General features: G+C 49.1%; 1 protein-coding gene across 4 annotated transcripts in view; it reads right to left on the reverse strand.

Annotated features, from left to right (window-relative positions):
* KDM2B (lysine demethylase 2B) overlaps positions 1–16371 on the reverse strand; it is a 115007-nt gene that overhangs the window by 24327 nt on the left and 74309 nt on the right. Inside the window, exon 1 of one of the 4 annotated variants that reach the window (XM_087857385.1) lies at positions 4856–5043. The exons of the other annotated variants lie outside the window; for them this stretch is intronic. Within the exon in view, the coding sequence (XP_087713511.1) occupies positions 4856–4909 (54 nt within the window). The 5' untranslated portion in view covers positions 4910–5043. Of the gene's footprint in view, positions 1–4855; positions 5044–16371 lie in introns of those variants that run through there. 4 annotated transcript variants of the gene reach the window in all.

The following is a 16371-nucleotide window of genomic DNA, read 5'->3' on the forward strand; positions in this document are numbered from 1 at the left end:
TGAGCCTCATGGCAGGCTTCGCACTGGGTATGGAGCCTGCTTAAGATTCTCTCTCTTCCTCTACGCAACCCCCCCCCCGCTCTCTAAAATAAAACAAACCCCCAAAATCCATATATACAAATAGGGAATAAGCACATGAAAAGATGCTGAACATCGCTAGCCAACAGAGCATGTAATCTGCGCTGGAGATTCATTCATTAATGAGTCACACATTCACCCACCTGCCTACCCAAGTTTTTTCTGGCTGAGAATTATGTACCAGATTCAGTGCTAGGTGCTGGGACTACAGAGATGAGTAGATGTGCTCCATACTCTCAAAGGCATTACAGTCCACGGGGAGAAAGACAACCATGTAAATGCAATGCAATGTGATAGTGATGATGAGATGATGATATTAAAAGTAACACTGATTGAAGTAATCCCTCTTTTCAATATTTGCCATCAGTAATCTATGAGATAGAAATTATCTCCACTCAGAAGTGAGGAAACTGAGGCACAGCAGAGTCAAGTCATCTGCCTAATGTCATGGGGCCAATGAAGGAGAAGCTGAGGCAGGAGGCTGGACAGGGGCTCTAAAGCCTGGACCCTGGCATGCTGACCCAGAAGAAATGCCTCATCTCACTAGAGAGGGAGGATGGGAAAGAGGGTCACAGACATAGGAGGTGGTGACTAAGGGTCTTAAGGGAGAACAGGCCTCTGCACTGGGATAGGGGTAGAGAGTAGATATTCTAGGCAGAAGGAAGAGTAATAAGATGGAGAGGTGAAGCTACGCAGCACATTCAGTAGCCTGATATGGCTACTGGAAAACAGCCTTGAGATGGCAGGAGCCTAATCCTGCAGGTCCTCATAGGACACAGAGAAATGGTGTCCCCTATAAGAGCAGTTAAAGGACTTTACATTCAGGAGCAACATGATCACATTCTGGCAAGTGTGTGATATTTTTTTGCATGGTGAGCAAGATGAAAGGCAGGGAGAAGAGATGAGGGTACCACAGTAGCCCAGGCTGAGGATGAGGAAGACCTGAACAGAAGCCACACATGGGTTGAGAGAGGGGATGATTCAGGAGATGTTTTAGAAGCAGACCCATGAAGCTGCCTGAACATGGGGTATGCAGGCAGGAAGAGTCCTGAAAAGCTCTGAGGTTTCTGGCTTGAGCAACAGGAGAACAAAGGGCTTAGGAGAGGGAGGAGAGATCAATGACTCCAACACGGACACGCAGACTCTCAGGGGCCAAGGGGGCATTCAAGGAAGGTGGCCACAGGCAGGAGGGACCAGAGCCAATACACAACTGGAAGTCAGCATCACATACTGTCAAACTAGTTAAGTCCATGAGGTTGTCCAGGGAGAAAAGGCAGAGTGAAAAGAGGGCCCTGGACACTACGTTCAAGACTACAAACATTCAAAGGCCAATGCAAAAGACCGCCCTGTAGAGGAATGGCCGGAAAGCCAGGCAAAGCAGCAGGAGGCTGTGTCACCACTGAAGCAGGGAAGTTTCAAGAAGGGATGACTGTCGAGGAGTCAGTGAGAAAAACAGTGAAATGTGGCTGTGTGTTTTTACAATTAAGACAGTTCTGTGTTTCCCACCAAGCTACTCCCAACAGCAGCACACTGACACGTAGCCCCACAAGGGGTAGCCACAGGCCCCCAAACAGTATGGATTCCTTTGTCATGCTAATGTCGTATTCTGCGTAACACAGATTCATCTCAACATATGTCTGCTCCCAAACCTTCGTACATAATGGACATTCCAGGAAAAGCTGGATTTTAGCAGCATCGTGGGGTCCCTTAACACACACCTGTAGACTCCAGGGAGGGCTTTGGTTTGTTTATATACTAAGGGTAAGGAGCAAGAGAATAAAAACACAAGAGCCACCAGAAACCCAGGGGATGAGAGAACCTCTGGAGAATCTGAGGAAAGCTAAGGATCTTTTCCCAGAAAAATTCACACAAAGTCAAAACCTTTGCATAAAATTTCAGGAAGGTTCAGGGATTCCAGTCCTAAAATTTCACTAAGAAGCTATAATGAGTAACACATTAGTGTTACTTCTGAGAGAGTTTCCTCTTCATAATTTTCTAATTGTTACTTTTATTTTTTTTTAAACAGACAACAATCACTTTTATTATTTTTTTTAAAGTAGACTCCACACGCAGCATGGAGCCCAACACAGGGCTGAGCTGATATCAAGAGTTGCATGCTTTACAGACTGAGCCATCCAGGTGCCCCAACAACCACTTTTAGTTTGAAATAAGGAACAAAGCTATTTTCACTTCAAGGGTTAAAAAAAACAACAAACAAAAAAACAAGATAGAACAAGAATTTTCATCAACAGCCCTTCTTTAAGGGGCATCTCTTCAAACTCAAAACAGCTAAAGAATTTTCTGACACATTCTGCACTGGAGAAGCAAATGAAGTCCATGGGAGAAGGCCCAAACAAGAGTTTGAGCACTGGCAAAGGGCATGCCAAGGGGTCTCCTCCCATCTACCATCACCCCCTCGCTCCTGTCCCACACTGGGAGCAGGGGCAATGGCTGCTGTGGGAAGGAGTGGGGCAGATAGGCCTAATGAAGCCTGATGCCACCCAGGTGGGGACAAGAAACATGCACAACATTTCAAGATGGAACAGGCAAAATTCTGATGCTGAGGGGTGGTAGTGGAGGGCTAGGCGCAGCTGCTGGAGGTAACTGGGCAATAGTAACTTTGCAATAGGGCCTCTACTGGTCTCTTCACACAGCAGGTGGTGAGTGTACCCGCGTGCCCAAACTCCAAGCCTTCACCCCTCCTTGAGGGACACTTTCCAGAAGAGTGGGGGTCTAGAGCCCAGAGACTCACTCTCCTGTGGAAGACACTAATGCTTTTGAGATCCTTAGAGGAAACCACCGTTCTCAGGCCCAAGAAATCCCGAGGCTGGGAAAACTTGTGAGGAAGGGAAGGAGGCGGCAAGGAGCCCTGAGCCACAGCCTGGAGCTTCCACAAACGCAGGGTCCTTCGCTGACAACCATCTTCTGTTGGGAATATGGGAAAAACCTGCTGCCCATTGACCTGGCTTAGGGGTCATCTCAATACACCTGAGTGGAACAAGTCATCTTAAAGTGAACCTCGAGAACTCTGCTGACAGCTCCAGAAGTGCCACACAGGGATGACTGATGTGTGGAGGAGGAAAGTGATCTCGCTACAGGGAGCACTGGTCCTTTCCTGATGGAAGTCTGTCTCAGGAGTGGCAGACCTGAAAACGTGTTTTTTAGCCCAGAGACATATGAAGTCTTGTCTCATACACTGTCAAAGATTGTATCTACCATAGGCCACAGGGTGTGGCCAAATTAAAAAACCAAAACAAAGCAGGTAACAGGAACCTCAATTCTGAAACACCAAAGCAGTGTCAATGCTGAATACAAGTGTCTTCTTATGAATGAGCAGATGCAGAAAGGGTAAACTGTTGTCAGGAATTAGGCAGATCCAAACTGAACTGAAAAATTTTCAAACCAAGATTTGGTGTGAACCAAGAAGCAAGAACTGAGAACCATTCCCACACTGTGCTACTGGCTTGACAAAAGTTCCAAGACAAAACCACTTGGATTGTCTCTGGGTTAATCCAAACGGTTAAGACCAGCCAGATTCCGGAACACCATAAGGTGCATGTGCCTGAAAAATATCCAGCAAAACTCAGAAAACAATAAAATGTAACTAAACAATAAAATTTAACTTGGTTTGTTAGATAAAACCACTTAATGACATGTGCGATACAATTTAAGCCCAGCATATACAGCGCTTCCTCAATCACCCCTAATGGAAGAGAAAAACGTTTCTACATCTCGGCCTGAACATTCCAAAACATCTTTATTCCACTGAGGAAATGCACCCAGGATTATAAATAAGCATCTTATTCACCTGGTCCCGTGCCCACATGATAACTCAACCCACCCCATGCTTAATTCCTCGGACGTGTCTACCTAGCCTGTGCCCTGTTGCAAATATTGTGCAGATTATACTCCGTAAATTCTCAACTTTCTTCCCCCGCTTCCTAAACACTTATCTTCCCGTAGTAAATTCACGCCATAAACACACCCAGGGCTTTGTTTTATACACAGATTTCTCCCCCCAGGTCCCAAGAGAGGTTGCTTTCCCTTCTAAATCCAACTGAGGCCAAATACTGCCATCTGGGGTCACGGCTTCCTCCCGCCCCGCCGCGGCGGAGCGCACTCGCCGGGTTCCGGATTCCCCGCGCCGGCCCGAGGCTCGCACCCCTTCCTGTCTCCGTCTGCCCACGGCGGGCGGCGGGCGCGAGGCGCCCAGACAAAAGCTCGGGCCGTCGGGCCCACGGGCCCCGGGCCGCGGCGTCCTCCAGCCCAGAGGCCGAGGGTCCCGGTGCAACTTCGCAAACAGAAAGGAAGGAGGCGCCGGCGGCCGCAGGTCCGGGTGCGCCCGGGGCGGCCGGCACGCGCGTGGGCCGCGGGCGAGGGCGCGAGGGGAGGGCGAGGCGCGCCCTGGCCGCCAGCGCCGGCGCCCGCAACTTGCCCGCGGGCCATAGCCCGCGCCCGGCAGGGCCCGCCCGACGGCGAGGCCCACATTGTCCCCGCGGCACGGCCGGCCACCCTCGCGCACCGCCGCTCGCACACGCCCCCTGCCCGGGCCGGCTGCGGGGCCCGCGGCGCCCCGGCGGCCGCCGGCCTGCCGCGCTCCTCCACGCCCCGCTCGGGCCCGGCCCTGGCGGCCCCGCCGGCGGCGGCTGCAAAACTTTCTCCTCATCGCGGCGGCGGCGGCGTCGCGGCCGCCCCGGGCGCGTCAGTCGGTCGGTCGGGAGGTCGGCGGGCGGGCGGGCGGCCGGTCCCTCCCTCAGCCCCACCCCGGGCCGCCGACCTGGTCCGGCTCCGATTCATAGTCGTCGTCCTCGGCGCTCACGGACATGGCCATGGCTCATGGTGGGCCCAGGCTCGCGCGCGCTGACATGGCTGGAGCGGCGCCGCCGCCGCCGCCCGCCCGGAGCAGGCTCGGCTCGCCCTGGCTCGGGCTCGGGCTCGGGCTCGGGCTCGGGCGCCTGCTGCCGCGAGGAGGGAGCCGCGCCGCGCGCCTCGCACGCCCGCGCGGGAGGGGGCGGGGAGGGGCCGGCGGGGGGAGGGCCGGGGCGCTCATGCATATGCATGAAGCGAGCCAGGAAGGGGCTGGCCCCCCGGGCCGGCGGGCCAATGGCGCGGCCGCGGCGCTCGGGCCGCACACAAAGGGAGCCCGGCCTGCGGTGACATGGGGGCGGGCCCGCCGAGGGCGGCCCCTCGCGGCCGGCGCGCGGGGACTGGGACTGCGTGGGGGCGTGCCCCACGGCCCGCCCGGCCCGCGCGCCACGGGATGCACATGGGTGGCTGCACGCCGCCGCCGCTCTAACAGGAAATGCACGCCCGACCTGGGGTGGGGTCTTTTGTGTGGTCCTGCGGGGCGTCTCGCGGGAGCCCCGGGGCGCACAGTCCACGGGGGGTGGCCCTGCACGCGACATAAGAGTCCCTGTGCACCCGGCAGCGGGCACACGGGCTCCCGGGTTTGCACATGCTCTGGGACCAAGACCTGATGCCCGCGAACCCGGGAGTCCCGTACCCGGAGCTTGCAGGCCCGCTGGCCTGGATGGGTTCGGGGGCCCAGTTCCCCCGGAAGAGGGCAGTTGGGTTGGGCCGGTCCCCTGACGCTGCCCTTTCTGCCCTCAGGTTTGCCGTAACACATCACCGTGAAACGTACGGTGATGCTGGTGGGAGTTCCCCTAGAGCTCCCTGACTTGGAGGTTACCAGAGAGAACGCCCTGAATGCACTCTGCCCCAAGGTGGGGGTGCCCCACCCTCTTGGACAGGAACCCTCCTTCCGGTGGTGTCCTGGAGGCGGTGTGCGCTGGAGGCGATCTCAGAACGGGTACAGAGCTGCAGGCCTGAACCCAGTTCTCCTAGGAGATTGGCAGCTCCCCGAGGCTGGCCCAGAAGGTGTAGGTTTCTAAATTCTTTAAACTGTAAAGGTTCCTCTTAATGCTTAATCTAAAAGCAGACACTCGCAGAAAACTGTTAGTGGAAATCCAGACTGAGATTCATTTAAAAAAAAAAAGTCTATGGGGCACTTATGCCCACAGCCCTCACGCCAAAGGAGGAGCTCTGACCATTAGCTAGAGTGATCAATGCTGTTACAAGCATCAAAACCACAGCTAAGCTCAAGACAAGGAGTGGGATGACTTAGCTGGGCAGATGGCACACGTATCATCTAACTACGAATGTTTAATATGACACTAAACATGCATATCTGTACCCGCTCAGTCCCTTCATCTGTAAAATGGGAAGGCTTGCCCAACGGAAAGATGAGCATCCTTCTGCAAAGAGATCAAAGGCTTTCCCAAGAAAAAGCGCATTAGCTGTGAAATCTGGTGATCAACTCTGCACTGTTGTCCAACTGTTCTTCATGCCCAGGCCACTGGCCATGAAATCCACTCTGAGAACAGAAGGGACCCACAGGCAGGTCGTGGCCTGGGCTTTCAAGGAAGGCAGAATATGTGTGGCAGTGACCTTGTAAATAAAACTCAGGAGGCTTCTAGCTGGGAGTCGGCAGGAGTGAGTAAACAGGGAAGTCAGTTTTACTGAGTGGATTCTGAAGTCTGTACGAAATTTATACACCCACTGACACTATGGGAAGAAATCCCAGGAGACTTGCTCTTTACTGAAACGTATCTGTTCTGAGTTTCCTTCCTCCCTTCTTACAGTTTTCACAATCCACTCAAGGTTAACAAAAAGAAAAAGCAAAAGAATATCCCCCTCCTCCACATCACTCCATCCCCCAAAATCTCAGCTTTTAAAAAGCTATCATGATGAACCAAAGTCTGTATGTGATGACCTCTTAGGAGCCATTCTACCTGGTGGGAAGCCCCTTAAAATAAAGGGGAGGGGCTGATAAAATGCTAATCATGCTTTCATTTCATTGTCATTCACTGTGGTCAGAACTGCAAAGGTACAAAGATACCCAAATACCATCATACATCAAGAGAGAGAGGTAAGGAAGTGGGACTGTCTTTACCGTCTCTCCCATTGCTTATGAGGAGTGCAAGATTACCTAGACTTGTCTTTGGGCCAATTTCTTTTGAACTCTCAAAAGCTCTTTTCCGTATTTAAGGAAGTAAAAAGGCACGGTTCTCATTTACCATGGCGCAAAGAAGAGAATGGGAAAATGTTGATTAAACAGAAGGGGCAGCTAGCACAAACTTCCTTCCACCATATCATTTCTGAACTAGAAGGGGCCTCAACCGACCCCCTCACTTCACAAGTGAGGAAATGGAGACCCAAAGAAAACTAGGAAGTGGCTCTCAAGCCCAGGGTCCCTTATATAATAACACCACCCAGAGACACCCCCCACCACCACCTTCCAGGGGTCCAGGCAGTAATAGCAGCTAATATTCACTAACCATGGTTGAAGGGCTAGAGCCAGTGCTGAGTGTTCTGTAGACATTATCTCATTTATCCCTTTACGCAGTCCCATCAGGTATGTACCACTGCTCACCCATTTTATAGAAGAGGAAACTTAGGCATATTGCTGCTCAGAAATGAAAGGACCTGGATCTGAACCCGCAGGCAGCTGGAGCCTGGAGCCTGGAGCCTGGAGCCTGGAGCCTGGGCTGTTAATCACACCACTCCAATGCCCCATGCCAGAGACAAAAGAAGAGGATGCCAAATGAGACCGATGTAAGAATCCAAGTGAAAAACTCAGACTTAATGTAGAATTAAATTAACTGTCCCTTATTAAATTTTGCAAATGCTGTATTCTTGGTTCAAATTCAATTTCAAGGCAGATAGGTATGGTTTTGGTAACCTTTGGTAACCAAACTGCTGTCTGATCATCCGTCTGGGCCAACTCTGGAAGTAGGAAACCAGGATTAAGACACAATAATGCAGTGGGTTCTCTCCAAACATTAAGAAGGCTCCTGCCAGCCACTATCCTAACACCTCTTAAAAATTCCTCCTCTGACACTTGCAAAGAACTTCTTACTCCTCTGCTTCCCTCGATCAAGTTTCCTTTAGCTAACTGGCACACACAATTATCCAACATTTGTTTTGTATTAATAGCAAGCTGGGCTGTATATAAAATACATTATGTTAGCCTTGGCCCAGTAGAATTGCCATCTGAAAATTTAGTGTTTACATTGTGCTTTAGGCTTGTCCTTTCTCCCTCTTGACCTCATCTTTGAGTGACCCTAAGAGCTGAACACTCTCCTGGCTCCACTTAGCCAAGGCTTATGTTCTTAGAAAGAGCTTCCCAAAGCTGATGCCGCCCCGGGCAGTTGGTGCTTGCCCTGAGCCAGGAGGATCCAGAACTTTTACCAAGTGGTCAGGAAATAAATAAAAACAGATGGGAGCAGAATCAGCCCTGGTCACGGTGGGCACCCACTTCCCCAATTTCTCTCCAAGTGTCATTTAATTTTCTGGTCTGCCTATCAGACCATGAGACACCAGGAATGACCCCTGTTTGCCGACTGTGCCCAGAATTAGCCACGCTGTCTCCAGTGCAGGCACAGGCGGTGAGCTTAGGTTAAAGGAGGGAAGCCATCCTCTCCATCCCCATTCCCGGGGACAAGGGACAAGCTGCTCCCCTGGACTCTGGACTTCCCTAGGACAAGGGTCTCTCCTGCAGGTGGCCTCTTTCCTTGAGCCCATGTCGAAAAGGGCATGGCTAAAGCTTGGGAACGTTATTGCCCAGAGGATCGGGGCAGGGAAAGAGAATGAATTCTCTGTGTCCAGACCTGTCACTGGCGGGCATTCTCCTAAACCAATGGACCCCATTTGTAAACATGCCCCTAAGGAGGGAACAGAAATGACAGAACAGGCACACGAAGGGTAGCTTCCTAGTGCAAGCAATAATTTATACTTAACAAGCAACAGAGAATGCGTGCTTCAGCTATTTCACTGTATTTTCCCATTTGTCTCTCTTTCAATAGGGGTTTTCCCCCTTAATGGCGAAAAGAGGTCTCTTGGAGATTTACTTTTCTAATAAAATGTAAATAAGAGGAATTTTTACATTGTGTCACATAGCAACTTAGGACTGATTCCAGGGTTGCCTGGATTATGGTTCAAAGAGTGTCTGTATGACAGACCAAGGGCTGCAGTGATTTCTGTTGAGGAAATTACTAATGTTATTTAATTGCTTTCTATTTTCCCCCTGGAGAGTCATTCCACAAGCATCTAAAAACCACGCATATTTGTCATATGGGTCCTTTAAACAGACTGAGCTTTCTGTTAAATGGGGTTCCTCTCCTAATAATGTCTCTTTAATGTTACCAAAATCAACCAACAAATATTTACATTCACTGGAAGATTTGTGACAGGGCACAGGATTTTTTTTTTTTTTAAAGATTAACTAATTTAACAGGTGACCGGCATTGATCTGAGAAATGTTTTCCCGCCATCCGCCCCATTTCCAGTTCATTCGCTGACCTTAGGAAGTTACTTCCCTTCCATACTCATTGCCCTACAAAAATCCAGGCTAAGGCTGAGCACTCAATTCAGACGAAATAAATGAGTTCACTTTACAAACCCCTCTCCCCTGGAGCTCCAGGGGGACTAGGAGGGGCTAAAAATATATAAAATGCAGCATAAATCTGGCCTACAACCAAGACTTCTGTAACTTAAAAATATTTTTCTTAACAAGACCAAATCTCCCCTCACTTGATTTCCTTCCCAACCAGACACCTATCCCATTATCGGTCTCACCATCCTCCAGAGAAGCACCTCAGAGAATCGGGATAAAAAGTTCTGTGTTTTCAAAGGAAAAGACTAAATCCAAAGACCACTCCAGACGGGATGATAAAGTAGACAGACAAGAGGCTAAACAGGAGTAAAACTGTGTTCATCATTGACGGGCAGCTCTGTTCCTGACAGCCAAACTGTGGGAACAACCCAAATTCCATCCACTGATGAATGGGTGAACAAAATGCGGCATAGCCATACAATGGGATACATACAGATATATTTGTTATCCGCCACCACTTAAGGGTGATCATAAGTTCCTATTCCTGAAAGGTAACCTGGTTAGGAAATGTAGGTCCTAAACCCTGGGGTATGTTGAAACTAACCAGACCTGAGAGTTGAATCACTTCTTAAATGAACAGCTAACAGGCACGGTGGTGGGCTGATGGGCTGATGGGCTCCGATGGTGCTCTAATGCCTTTCTTTTAGGGAAGTCTGACAAACGCAAATGTACTGTGGCTGGTGTGGCTGGGAGTAGGGATGGGGGATCTCTCTCTCTCTCTCTCTCTCTCTCTCTCTCTCTCACACACACACACACACACACACACACACACACACTTTGACTACAGCCATAGGCCCTCTCTTCATTTACCATGCTTGCTTTCCTTGAAAAATGGCTCATCTCCAGCAGGCCAATTTGCCTGGAAAAGCCCCCTGGATCTATGAAAACCCATGAGTTTATCATGACATTCAATGCAGAAAAAGCCTGACAAGCTCATCTGTCACCATTTGAGGCAGCCATCATACCAACTTCTTACTTTGACAATTGGTATTTAAACAGGAAAGAATTGAGCATGCATACTGTCTTTTCAGGAGGAACTGTGTTTAAGGGTGGCTGCAACGGACGAGGGAAAACCCTGCCCCCCCCCAAAAAAAAATCCAACTCAGTGATGTAAGCCAATTATTTCTCAATAATACCGGGGGGTGAGGGGGAATGCCAGCTAATTCACAAGGGAGGGATGATAGACTTTAAAGTTTCATTTTCATCTCCTGATAAAATTATCGATACAGGAAAGAATGATCAACGGGTACTGAAACCATCGGTTAATGATGGAGGGAAGCAGGGGGCCAACGTTTCCCCTTCGAGATTATTCTCTGGAGGAAAGAAGGACAAAGCTAACTGAATAATGGGGTATCAAACTACCATCACCTTAATCCACAATCTATGATACTGAACTTTAACCAAGCCTTTAGATCTAGTTTCCAGTTTACAGAAATTACAAGAGATAGCAGGAAAGCCACATGACACAAGGAAGCAATCAGACAAATGCATATCAGTGGAATATTCTGCAGGACACATGGTTCTGTCTTCTCTACAAATCAATGTCCTGAGAAAGGTCTGGATTGAAAGAGAATTGAAAACAGATTCAATGTACAGTCCTGGATGGGAGCCTGGTTTGGATAAAGCATCTGCAAAGAATAATTTGGAAAATCTCAATATGACCAGACATTAGGTGGTATTAAGGAACTGTAAATTCTGGTAGGTGTAATCACATGATTTTAGCTGTGTAGAAAAATATTATTCTTTGCAGAGATGCAAGCCAAGTATTAACCATATAGGGGCAGAATATCATGATACCCATAACTTTCTAAAGAATACTTCCTCATAAAAAAAATAAAGTAAGTTCAAAAGAAGTAACACCCACCCCTTCACACCCATTAGGATGGCTATTATCAAAACCAGGAAGTCACAAGTGTCTGCAAGGATGTGGAGACACTGGAGCCCTTGTGTGCTCCTGGTGAGAATATAAAATGACGCAGCCACTATGGAAAATGGTACCGCAGCTCCTCAAAAAAATTGAACATATAATTACCGTATGACCCAACAATTCCAGTTCTGGGTGTACATCTAAAAGAATTGAAAATAAGGACTCAAAAAGATGTGTATACACCCATGTTCATAGCAGCCTTATTCACAGTAGCCAAAGGTGGAAACAACCCAGTGTCCATGGGTAGAATAAATAAACAAAACATGGTCTATCCAGACATTGGAATCCTGCTCAGCTTGAAAGGGAAAGGGGACTCCGACACCTGCTACGACCTGGATGAGCCTCGAGGACATTATGCTGAGTGAAATAAGCCAGTCACAAAAGGACTAATACATATGATTCCACTAACATCAGGTACCTAGAATTCATAGAAACAGTAAGTAGAAGGGGAGCTGCCCGGGGCTGAGGGAGGAGGAACGGGGACTTAGTGTTTACGGGGTCTAGAGTTTTACTTGCATATGACCAAAAAAAAAGCTCTGGCAATGGACGGGAATGATGGCTGCATAACAACTGAGCTGTACACCTAAGAACGGTTCAAACAGTCAATTTTATGTTATATATTTTTCCCCACAATTAAAAAATACATAATAAACATCAAAGAAAAGAAATAAAGAACACCCTCCCCAGAAGAACAGATCAATCAGTAGGGAACACTCAATCCTGTCCCATAAACATTAACCAAGACAGAAATGAATCTTAATGATCTCAACTCCCTTCAAAGTGTTTTGCTGTTTCATTAGTTACATGCATTGGTGGAGAAGGTCAGCGGTTTACAGCAGGTTTACTACAGCTTTCACTTCTCACCTACCTTCCCCATGTATAACTAAAGTTCTCATCTCAACAAATGCACTTCCCTTGTCACCTTGAGAACAAGAAGCCAAGTGAAACAATGCAAATATTTCACCTCTGTTCCCCTCCGCATGCCCTGATTTTCCCTAGATCACCTGAATTTGGAGAACACATTACCTGACAACATCATCATTTGGTAGTACACACATCCGTCCTTCTAACAAAGCCAAATTAGAGAGTGGGGGGCAGGGGGAATAACAGAACATGAACGTGACAACTTATTCCCCAGGTCAGTGATCAAGTATCCTCCTTTAAAAACAGGAAATATATGATGACATTCGACAAAAAGAAAAGTCTGAAGGATAGGCCATTGTTCCAGAAATAAAACCATGATAATGGCAGGCAATCACTTACGGTGCCTGCCTGGCTTTCTAATTACCCCACCAAAGGCAGGAGCCCGCAATATTTCAATTGCTTTCCAAGAATTTGTCTTTGGCATTATTAACACAGACAGCTGAGCAGGTTATCAGACTAAGAAAGAAATCCTCTGCTGCAGACTTTAATTACAGGTTATTTCAGCGGAATGCTGACTTAAAGTTCCAATAAAGCGGTTCTAAAATGACACAGATGTTGGCTGAGACATTCCAGGTGATTTCTAAGTCCGGTGGGATAAAGAAGGATGCTTAAATCTGAGGGACAAAAGGGTCCAAGAGTACCAAGGGGCACTGAACATTCTATTTAGCATTCTTTCAACAGTTGGCTGGGACTGGGACATAAAAGTTACAGTAAGGAGCGATCCACATTCTCACCAAGGAGACGCAGGAAAAGTAAAGAGAGCCAAGAGCCTGAAACGGATTGAGTCCAATTTCATCTTTGAGGAGTGCTGGGAAAACCTTGTGATCCAGTTCATTCATTCAACAAACATTTCCTGGGCCCTTGCTATCTGGGAGCAATTATGCATGACGGGAGACAAAAACGGAGAAGGAAAAAATTAATAAGAGGAACTCCAGTCTCAAGAAGCTGGTGGAGGCCACAAAATGCAGAGTAGAATATAGACGTCCAGTGGAAAGAGAGACTGGGGAAGTACAGCCATCGGGATCTTGGCAGGAAATGGATGGCACCTTGGCAGCCTCACACTGGGTCATGGAGGAGAGTTTAACAGAGACTTGATTTACACAGTGTAAGTAGAGTTAGGGAAACCTACAAGGTGTGGTGTTACACCCTGAGCCTAGCGACAGCCACAAGCCATTACCTCCCTTTGGCTGATGGGCCACGGGAGGGACCAGTTACTGGACATGCAGAAAGAAAAGCTGGAGAAGGCCACAAAATAGGAATTGTGGCTTTCAGAAGAAGGAAAGAGCCAACCTGCTATGATCCCATGGGGAGGAAGCTGGGGGAATAAATACCCCAACCTCTTTCTCCTCCCACATTCCCATCTCCTGCTGGTACCTCCCATTGGCTGAGCCCAACCAGAAGCCGGAGAGGCAAGAAAGCCCTTTGATGCAACCCACGGAACAGGCCAGAGAAGGCTGGAGAAGGCTGGAGATGGGGGCTCTGGAGATACGACCAGAAAACATGTGGCCCAGGAAGCTTCCTGGTGAAGAAGGGGTTCAGCTGGGCTTAGAGGTGGAAATTTTGTACATGGGGAAGTAAGAAGGGCATTCCCAGAAGGGAAGTGGCAGGACCAAAGACCAAGTAAATGGAAAATACGGAGTAATTCAGTTCCCCTGCAATGCTGAGCAGATGAGAGAAAATCGTGAGGTTCTAAGGCAGAACCACAACTGAGGACTTGGGGGCTCCAGGCCGGGTCAAGGATTTGGGATGTGATTTAAAGAAGAGGGAGACTCACTGAAGGCTTGACAAGTTTTATAGGCTGAATCATATCTGCCCCAAAATTCATATGCTGAGGTCCTATCCCCCAGGACCTCAGAATGTGACACAGGGTCTTTACAGAAGTGATTTAGTTACAATTAGGCTCTTAGGGCCCTAATTCAGTATGACTGGTGTCCTTACAGAAAGGAAATTTGGACACAGACACATATATGACAGAGAAACAATGTGAAGACACAGGGAGAAGACACAACTCTTACCTACAAAAAGCCAAGGTAAAGCCACAGTTCTGTCCTGCCTACACTCATGTGTGGTGTTTCTCTAGAAACTTCTACCATCTGGCTTGGGTTCACTCCACCAAAAAGAGAGGGCTCTGATGGGATCCTTGTCATCTGGCTCACCAGCAGGGACCACATCACATGGGTTCAGCCACCAACAAATCTGGAATTGGAGCTGGTCCACACACGGGGGTTCCAGCTTCCCCCTTCACCATCGATGAATTTCTTCCAGTTGGATTTTTCTGCTTGTTGATGTTGTATGCAACACTCCTCAGAATAAGCGGGCCATGTTTGTGGGTATCCATTCATCACAGGTTTTTGCTGCCCTCCTGGGAACCTACTGGACTTCACAGATGACTCAGCTGTCACTGAGGAAAACCCTGGGGATTCCAGACGAGGGCCCCAGATTGTTTTTCATTTGGTTGCCTCACTGTGTCCTCCCCGCCCTCCACTTGTTCTCTCTCTTGCCTTCCTTTGCTCTGCTGGTGCTGGAGCTCCCACTGCCGGCCCCCTCCTGCCCGTGAGCATCACACAACGTGCTCTCGGAGGCTGCTCTCCCCTGGACTTTCCCAGCTCTCAGGAAGCTGGAAGGACTGGACGCCCCCTCCTTCTACCTTGAGCCTGTGGCCTCAGCAGCTTCAAACCCTCGGGGGCACAGTCTAAGGTAACAGTCCCCCACAGTGCCTAGGACTTCTCCCTTCAGGGGAGTGAGGAAGGGACACAGGAGGAGAAGCACTTTCTCAAACCAGCCATTTCAGTGGAGCCCCATGACTCCTTTGGGGAGATGAAGCCCCTAGGATCTTTGCTTGAGATGAAGTTTTTGCAGCAGCCAATAGTCACCGAAGGATGGGAACTGTCTCTAAACGATTCACCCCTTCCCCTGCTGTCACTGGCTGACGGCCTACTATTGAGGTATTTTACAGACAGCATCTCACAGCAACTCTGCAGGAAAGGCATCATTAGCCCATTTTACAGACAAGTAAACTGAGGCTTGGACTTGTCCACAACCACACAGCTAGTTTGTGGCAAAGCCAGGGTTTAATCCCCAGATGCATCTGACCCCAGAGCCCACCTGGTCCTGCATGAGAATTACCTGCCAAGCATCAAGAAAGTGTAAACTCCCAGGCCCCAACCCAGACCTACTACATCTCAGTGTCCCAGGCCAGGCCCAGGAAGCTGGGGTTTTTGCTTTGTTTTGTTTTTTTAAGTTCCCCAGGTAAAGCTGATGCCCCTAGCTGGAGGACTGGCTCTCATTAGACCACGATGCCTTTCTGGGAAACTACCTGGCCCCGAGTAGGCAACAATAAAACGCCTTCATTATCGTCATCCTCCTCCTCAACTCAATTACTCCAGGGGTGATAGGAATTGAGAGCGGGGCAGAGAAAGAACAGGAAGTACACAGGGCCTCCTTTTACTGAACTATGGGCCTCTCTTCAGGTGGAGGCTGCGTGTCACTCCAGAGGGACCCCACACTTCTCAGGCCTCCCAGAGCTCAATGACCAAATACAGAGGAAGGGGAAGAGAAACAAAGTACAACCAAGGGTAACACAGATATTTGGTGCGTGCATGCGTGTGTGTGTGTGTGTGTGTGTGTGTGTGTGTGTGTGTGGCTTCCTGCCATGGTTCCTGTGTGGCCCCATAATGTCCCCGTTAGGAAGCCGATCCCTTAACTGAAAAGGGCTGTCCCACGTCCCCTATCAGGGTACTTGTTCATACCTACTCTAGCCTCTGCTCCTACACTCCAGAAAAATTGCCAATAATTGAAATTCAAGTGGCAGCCCAGCCTGGCCACTCGAGATAAGCAGCAGGATGCATCACCAGGCTCACTCTCCAGGGGCAGCTGAGGCTCCATCTCCCCTCTTTCCTCAGTTTCCCTCCCTGTGAATGATCCAGCAAGCTGGCTGGGTAGAGGTGTCTGGCTGGTGAGCAGAAGGTCAACTTGCTAATAAGGCTGA

The sequence above is a fragment of the Ursus americanus genome, chromosome 30 (genome assembly GCF_024610735.1).
Source record: "Ursus americanus isolate L20-20 chromosome 30, mUrsAme1.1.p, whole genome shotgun sequence".
NCBI classification, from domain to species: Eukaryota; Metazoa; Chordata; class Mammalia; order Carnivora; family Ursidae; genus Ursus; species Ursus americanus.